The following is an 8,432-nucleotide window of genomic DNA, read 5'->3' on the forward strand; positions in this document are numbered from 1 at the left end:
GGGTTGAAGACTATCTCAGAGCTGTACCCCTCTCAGATTTGGGTTGAAGACTATCTCAGAGCTGTACCCCTCTCAGATTTGGGTTGAAGACTATCTCAGAGCTGTACCCCTCTCAGATTTGGGTTGAAGACTATCTCAGAGCTGTACCCCTCTCAGATTTGGGTTGAAGACTATCTCAGAGCTGTACCCCTCTCAGATTTGGGTTGAAGACTATCTCAGAGCTGTACCCCTCTCAGATTTGGGTTGAAGACTATCTCAGAGCTGTACCCCTCTCAGATTTGGGTTGAAGACTATCTCAGAGCTGTACCCCTCTCAGATTTGGGTTGAAGACTATCTCAGAGCTGTACCCCTCTCAGATTTGGGTTGAAGACTATCTCAGAGCTGTACCCCTCTCAGATTTGGGTTGAAGACTATCTCAGAGCTGTACCCCTCTCAGATTTGGGTTGAAGACTATCTCAGAGCTGTACCCCTCTCAGATTTGGGTTGAAGACTATCTCAGAGCTGTACCCCTCTCAGATTTGGGTTGAAGACTATCTCAGAGCTGTACCCCTCTCAGATTTGGGTTGAAGACTATCTCAGAGCTGTACCCCTCTCAGATTTGGGTTGAAGACTATCTCAGAGCTGTACCCCTCTCAGATTTGGGTTGAAGACTATCTCAGAGCTGTACCCCTCTCAGATTTGGGTTGAAGACTATCTCAGAGCTGTACCCCTCTCAGATTTGGGTTGAAGACTATCTCAGAGCTGTACCCCTCTCAGATTTGGGTTGAAGACTTTCTCAGAGCTGTACCCCTCTCAGATTTGGGTTGAAGACTATCTCAGAGCTGTACCCCTCTCAGATTTGGGTTGAAGACTATCTCAGAGCTGTACCCCTCTCAGATTTGGGTTGAAGACTATCTCAGAGCTGTACCCCTCTCAGATTTGGGTTGAAGACTATCTCAGAGCTGTACCCCTCTCAGATTTGGGTTGAAGACTATCTCAGAGCTGTACCCCTCTCAGATTTGGGTTGAAGACTATCTCAGAGCTGTACCCCTCTCAGATTTGGGTTGAAGACTATCTCAGAGCTGTACCCCTCTCAGATTTGGGTTGAAGACTATCTCAGAGCTGTACCCCTCTCAGATTTGGGTTGAAGACTATCTCAGAGCTGTACCCCTCTCAGATTTGGGTTGAAGACTATCTCAGAGCTGTACCCCTCTCAGATTTGGGTTGAAGACTATCTCAGAGCTGTACCCCTCTCAGATTTGGGTTGAAGACTATCTCAGAGCTGTACCCCTCTCAGATTTGGGTTGAAGACTATCTCAGAGCTGTACCCCTCTCAGATTTGGGTTGAAGACTATCTCAGAGCTGTACCCCTCTCAGATTTGGGTTGAAGACTATCTCAGAGCTGTACCCCTCTCAGATTTGGGTTGAAGACTATCTCAGAGCTGTACCCCTCTCAGATTTGGGTTGAAGACTATCTCAGAGCTGTACCCCTCTCAGATTTGTACCTATCTCAGATTTCGGTTGAAGACGGTGCATTTTAGCGCAGCCCAACACAGCCACTCTCCTCACGTATGACGCTTTATCCTTTAGTCCGCTAAAAACCGGCTGCTGGATGTACTCCGTTATTCCTGGCATCCTATGAACAAAACAAACACACAGAACAAGATAAACACACTCGAGAACCATCTGAACCAAACCATGACCTGAGCATGGAACCCACAGTTCTTCTGAGAACGTCCTAGTGCCAACTCCTGCAACTCAGTTCAAATCCCTGCTCTTAGAGAAGTGGGTTATAAATAGTTAAAAGCTCCGGTTTTAATTAAAACTTCAGAATCACAGAGTATGGTGCTAACAGCTCTGAGGTTCAGCTGTGTTATCAACCATTAAAGGTGGAATGGAAAGTGTTAATTAGAAACTGGTAAATAAGAAGCCAGACTTTAACGGGGACATGTTTTTTTTCCTGATTTCTTGAATATTACATTAATAAATCTTCATGTTTAACCATAGCAGGTGTTACGAGGTGTTGAATGTGTGAATGAGGATGTAACGGACCTGAGGTTGCACATGTTTCTGAGAGCCAGGCCTCGGACCATCGGGTTCGGGTCAGCGCAATCTTTCCTCAGAGTGTTAATGGCCAACAGTGCCAGATCAGGCTTATGACCTGCGTAGGTGACCATGTACAGGTAAACCAACTTCTTCTGGACAATGTCCACTGTAGCGCTGGCCTTCACCATCTCCATAAACAGAGAGGACACGTCCAGACCCTGGGTCATCGCCCTGGAACCACAGCAGAACCAGAACGTTACAGAAACACACATCGCGTCCATTTCCTTTGTTTTAAACACTGCCTCTTCATTTATGTTGGTGTTGTCTGCTTTCACAAAACATCTGCACAAACAGAGAACTTTACTCAGTAAAGGCTTCTTTTTCGTTATTTATTATTTACAGAAGTAGAAATTCATTTTAACAATTTATTAATTTTAATACTGAATCTATATCTCACACTCATTTGCATTACAATCCCTCTCACCACAAACCTGCGACAACACGGTGACCAATGGCTTTAGAACCCCTCCCATTACCTAAAAAATAATAACAGCTTTGAAACAATCTGAAATCACCAGCTGCCCTCAACATTGTGTGAGGTTTTCCTGTTAAAAGTCCAATTTCATTCGGGTCAGGGCCCCAACCCATGATGTAGGTGGTGGAATATTCTCAGTTCTCAGAGGTTTAAAAACTCCAGCAGCACTGCTGTGTCTGATCCACTCTACACCAGCACAACACACACTAACACACCACCACCACGTCAGTGTCACTGCAGCGCTGAGAATGATCCACCACCACATCACACCTGCTCTGTGGGGGTCCGGGGTCCTGAGCGCTGAGGAACAGGGGGGAAAGGGGGGGTAACAACGTATGCAGAGCAACAGAAGGACCACAGACACAGAGTCACTGGTGTGGACTTGTGTAGGAAGGAGGAGGAGGCTTTAATATTATGGTGGTTGTGTGTCTATATCATAAAGGAATGTATGGATTATGTACGGAAGAGTTGAATAAAAAGACCGATGCCACCTCCTGGCTCTGGTTCTGTTTTGCTCTGTGACTGAACGGTACCAGAGTATGGTTCTGACACCAGATACCAGTGAAGGAATGACCTGATGACACGAATGATGTAGTTTCTGTATCGCAGTCTGTCTGCCTGGACATTAGGGTTGGAGAGCGCCCTCTTCAGGTCCTTCACAGTTTCTTCAGAACCAAAATATGGCATTGTGCTCCTCTGCAGAACCCTGAGAACATTAAAAGAACACATTCAGAACAGGGGCAGAATACACAGCCTACAACAGGGACAATCAGACACCCACAACTCAAACAAGAACCACAGCGCTGAGCATGGAGTGAGGGTCCGAGCCCCTCTGGCCCCAGGGCCTCCTTAAACTATAATAACACAGAGAGACCTTTACACTCTGACCTCTCATCTCTTTGGGCTACGGTTCCCAGTTTTCGGCACCCAGAGGAACCCTCCCCAGAAAACACACATCACCTCTGAGTCTGAATCAGACCAAGGTACGAGCCGCTGTGGGCTGAACGGTTTAGGACCACCCAACCCTGTCCAGCCCAAGTCTGTCCATGGGTCAATGCTCTTGCTGAGTCTAACAGGCTTGCACTGAAGGGTCCAGCTCTGGTTAAAGCCAGGGCAACTGTGGGCAACCCACCTCAAAACACAACCTCCCTCTGAACGAAGACCCCCAACTCCAGACCCATGTGGACCCTGTATACAGAGAAGTACTGGGCGGCCCATGTACTACCCACTCCCCCCAGAGCCCATACTCCTCCTGGACCCAGCTGGGCTCTGTTCTAGCCAAGACACCACCTGAGTGAGTGAGTGAGTGTGTGTGTGTGTAGGGGTTCTGTTCGATTTATTATATATTTTATGTGGTTACGTTAACCTAAACACTCTTTACAGTAGAAGCAGCTTCACTTATTTGTATAAGTTACAGATAAAAATCATTTTAACAGATTTTAAAGGAAGTGTTTATAAATGTTTCTTTTTTATAAACGTAGAATTAACGCGACACATTTGGGATCCTGAGTGGCGACTTATGAATGATATTAAATCACCAGAGCGCTGTAAAGTGTTTATAAACTGTAAACAATAAACATTAAAAAATAAAATTAACTTCAGTTACTCAGCATTAGCCGCTAAAATTAGCCTGATTAGAAAATAAAAGTCCTAAAGTCAGTTTAAGGATTAGACTCCAGTCTGAGGTTTAAAAATAATCTTACCACCAGGTCCTCACCTTCTGAACAAACCGGTTTAAATCTCTTCACAATAATCCGCATTAAATATTTTTAAAAATAAACCGGTTTAAATATCTCTAAAAGGTTAATGTACGCAGACCGTCAATAGCTGGGAACACAGCATCAACAATCTTCAAAATAAAAGTCGCTACTTTTCTGTCGCTTCATCCCAGAGATCCGTTTAAACAATGTATTATTAAAAAGGAAATTTAGAAAAGGAGAGAGGTTATAAAACACCCATATCCCAGTTATAACGTGTCATGTTTACCTAAAGCAAAAAAGTAGCAGATAGAGATGGTAAAATAATGACTTTTAAAATATTAAATATTTAAAATAATATAGATTTAAATAAAGAATGTACTTAGTAAGTCTGAAAACAATAACACACATAAAACACACATCTAGTAAATAAAAGCTAAAAACCCAAAGGAAAAAAATAAATATTTACTAAACAATTACAAAGCTCATAAAGAATGAATTACTAATTTCCTAAATTGAGTATAAATAAAAACCGAAATAAAAAGCAGATTCTCTGGCAGAGTCTGCGTCTACAGTTAGGATTTAAAATTATTATTTTTAATTGCTTTAATATTTATGATTCATTATTTTTGCGCGGAATGGCCGAGGCGCTCTGTGTACTCAGTCACTAGATGGCGCTTTAATGCAGTGTTCCTTTCAGGGCCGGGATTTTGCTTCACGTTCTTCGTATATCCTTGAAGCGCCCACGCTCACTCCCTCCCTACGCAGTGTACATTATTTAGCGCAGATCGGCAGGACACAGGTGCTGATACAGTAAAAGAGTCAGTGCTGTAGTCCCTCAGGACGTTGTCCTCGCTGATGTCTTCACTGGGGACAAGTGAGACTCGGGACAGTGGGCGGCTCTCGTGTGAGGTGTCCTCAGTCAGGACTTTTATCCAGATAAAATAAGCACTGAGTTAAACCCTTAAAGTGGAGGGGTGTTCCACTCTGTTCCATACTCCTCTTATATTGATCCATTCATTAATTCATACATCTCATGTAACTACAACAGTGGTGTTGGACCACACTCACTACCCAGAGGATCTCCATCACTCCAGAGAACATAGTTCCACTGTTCCACACACCAGAGGAACCCCATCACTCCAGAGAACACAGTTCCACTGTTCCACACACCAGAGGAACCCCATCACTCCAGAGAACACAGTTCCACTGTTCCACACACCAGAGGAACCCCATCACTCCAGAGAACACAGTTCCACTGTTCCACACACCAGAGGAACCCCATCACTCCAGAGAACACAGTTCCACTGTTCCACACACCAGAGGAACCCCATCACTCCAGAGAACACAGTTCCACTGTTCCACACACCAGAGGAACCCCATCACTCCAGAGAACACAGTTCCACTGTTCCACACACCAGAGGAACCCCATCACTCCAGAGAACACAGTTCCACTGTTCCACACACCAGAGGAACCCCATCACTCCAGAGAACACAGTTCCACTGTTCCACACACCAGAGGAACCCCATCACTCCAGAGAACACAGTTCCACTGTTCCACACACCAGAGGAACCCCATCACTCCAGAGAACACAGTTCCACTCTTCCACACACCAGAGGAACTCCATCACTCCAGAGAACACAGTTCCACTGTTCCACACACCAGAGGAACCCCATCACTCCAGAGAACACAGTTCCACTGTTCCACACACCAGAGGAACCCCATCACTCCAGAGAACACAGTTCCACTCTTCCACACACCAGAGGAACTCCATCACTCCAGAGAACACAGTTCCACTGTTCCACACACCAGAGGAACCCCATCACTCCAGAGAACACAGTTCCACTCTTCCACACACCAGAGGAACCCCATCACTCCAGAGAACACAGTTCCACTCTTCCACACACCAGAGGAACTCCATCACTCCAGAGAACACAGTTCCACTGTTCCACACACCAGAGGAACCCCATCACTCCAGAGAACACAGTTCCACTGTTCCACACACCAGAGGAACTCCATCACTCCAGAGAACACAGTTCCACACACCAGAGGAACTCCATCACTCCAGAGAACACAGTTCCACTCTTCCACACACCAGAGGAACTCCATCACTCCAGAGAACACAGTTCCACTGTTCCACACACCAGAGGAACTCCATCTCTCCAGAGAACACAGTTCCACTGTTCCACACACCAGAGGAACCCCATCACTCCAGAGAACACAGTTCCACTGTTCCACACACCAGAGGAACCCCATCACTCCAGAGAACACAGTTCTACTCTTCCACACACCAGAGGAACCCCATCACTCCAGAGAACACAGTTCCACTGTTCCACACACCAGAGGAACCCCATCACTCCAGAGAACACAGTTCCACTGTTCCATACACCAGAGGAACTCCATCACTCCAGAGAACACAGTTCCACTGTTCCACACACCAGAGGAACCCCATCACTCCAGAGAACACAGTTCCACTGTTCCACACACCAGAGGAACTCCATCACTCCAGAGAACACAGTTCCACTGTTTCACACACCAGAGGAAGTCCATCACTCCAGAGAACACAGTTCCACTGTTCCACACACCAGAGGAACTCCATCACTCCAGAGAACACAGTTCCACTGTTCCACACACCAGAGGAACTCCATCTCTCCAGAGAACACAGTTCCACTGTTCCACACACCAGAGGAACTCCATCACTCCAGAGAACACAGTTCCACTCTTCCACACACCAGAGGAACCCCATCACTCCAGAGAACACAGTTCCACTCTTCCACACACCAGAGGAACCCCATCACTCCAGAGAACACAGTTCCACTCTTCCACACACCAGAGGAACCCCATCACTCCAGAGAACACAGTTCCACTGTTCCACACACCAGAGGAACCCCATCACTCCAGAGAACACAGTTCCACTGTTCCACACACCAGAGGAACCCCATCACTCCAGAGAACACAGTTCCACTGTTCCACACACCAGAGGAACCCCATCACTCCAGAGAACACAGTTCCACTCTTCCATACACCAGAGGAACTCCATCTCTCCAGAGAACACAGTTCCACTGTTCCACACACCAGAGGAACTCCATCACTCCAGAGAACACAGTTCCACTGTTCCACACACCAGAGGAACTCCATCTCTCCAGAGAACACAGTTCCACTGTTCCACACACCAGAGGAACTCCATCACTCCAGAGAACACAGTTCCACTGTTCCACACACCAGAGGAACCCCATCTCTCCAGAGAACACAGTTCCACTGTTCCACACACCAGAGGAACTCCATCACTCCAGAGAACACAGTTCCACTGTTCCACACACCAGAGGAACTCCATCTCTCCAGAGAACACAGTTCCACTGTTCCACACACCAGAGGAACTCCATCACTCCAGAGAACACAGTTCCACTGTTCCACACACCAGAGGAACCCCATCTCTCCAGAGAACACAGTTCCACTGTTCCACACACCAGAGGAACTCCATCACTCCAGAGAACACAGTTCCACTGTTCCACACACCAGAGGAACTCCATCTCTCCAGAGAACACAGTTCCACTGTTCCACACACCAGAGGAACTCCATCACTCCAGAGAACACAGTTCCACTGTTCCACACACCAGAGGAACCCCATCTCTCCAGAGAATAGTGATGTGTCGGTCGCGAACGAACCGGTTCAAAGTGCCGGCTCTTGTAAGTGAACGATGAGAGCCGGTTCCCGTCTAAGACCGAGCCATTTTTTTCTAAGGCCTGTCATTCAACCAATCAGAGAACAACAAGCAAGCTCCAACCCTCAACCCCTCCGAGCTGAGACACTTGGTTTTCCTGAATGTCAATCTGCCTTCCAAAAAATAGTTGAAGAAGATGTTAAATCAGTTAAATGATTGTTGACAGTTGTGGTTGTTTTAATCACTACAGTTGAATGCTGCTGTTTTGCACTTTGCAGAGTATTTGTTTATTTTATTTCCCAGAAATGGATGATTATTTAATTTAATAAACTATTTTGTAATACCTACCTTTTGGGTTCCATTGGCTGTATTTAATAGTTTACAAGTGATTTTTTATTAAGGTGTTTAAATAAAAATCCAGTTATTTATACAATTGAATGTGTGATTGCAATCAGTGAGTTATTACAAGACAGCCATAAAACAATTGGCCATTGCAACACTATTTATTATTT

At 45.9% G+C, this 8,432-nt stretch overlaps 1 protein-coding gene across 4 annotated transcripts in view; it reads right to left on the reverse strand.

The window, feature by feature from the left end:
- Window positions 1–8,432, reverse strand: part of ap4b1 (adaptor related protein complex 4 subunit beta 1) — a 36,780-nt gene that overhangs the window by 27,146 nt on the left and 1,202 nt on the right. Inside the window, exons 1-4 of one of the 4 annotated variants that reach the window (XM_066672578.1) lie at window positions 4,278–4,403; window positions 3,135–3,266; window positions 2,032–2,256; window positions 1,485–1,615 (exon numbers count right to left, since the gene is read on the reverse strand). In XM_066672578.1, coding sequence (XP_066528675.1) covers window positions 1,485–1,615; window positions 2,032–2,256; window positions 3,135–3,247 — 469 coding nt within the window. In that variant the 5' untranslated portion in view covers window positions 3,248–3,266; window positions 4,278–4,403. Of the gene's footprint in view, window positions 1–1,484; window positions 1,616–2,031; window positions 2,257–3,134; window positions 3,267–3,692; window positions 3,804–4,263; window positions 4,404–8,432 lie in introns of those variants that run through there. The other 3 variants (XM_066672579.1, XM_066672576.1, XM_066672580.1) reach the window with 3 other exon arrangements.

The sequence above is a fragment of the Hoplias malabaricus genome, chromosome 5 (genome assembly GCF_029633855.1).
Source record: "Hoplias malabaricus isolate fHopMal1 chromosome 5, fHopMal1.hap1, whole genome shotgun sequence".
Classification (NCBI taxonomy): domain Eukaryota; kingdom Metazoa; phylum Chordata; class Actinopteri; order Characiformes; family Erythrinidae; genus Hoplias; species Hoplias malabaricus.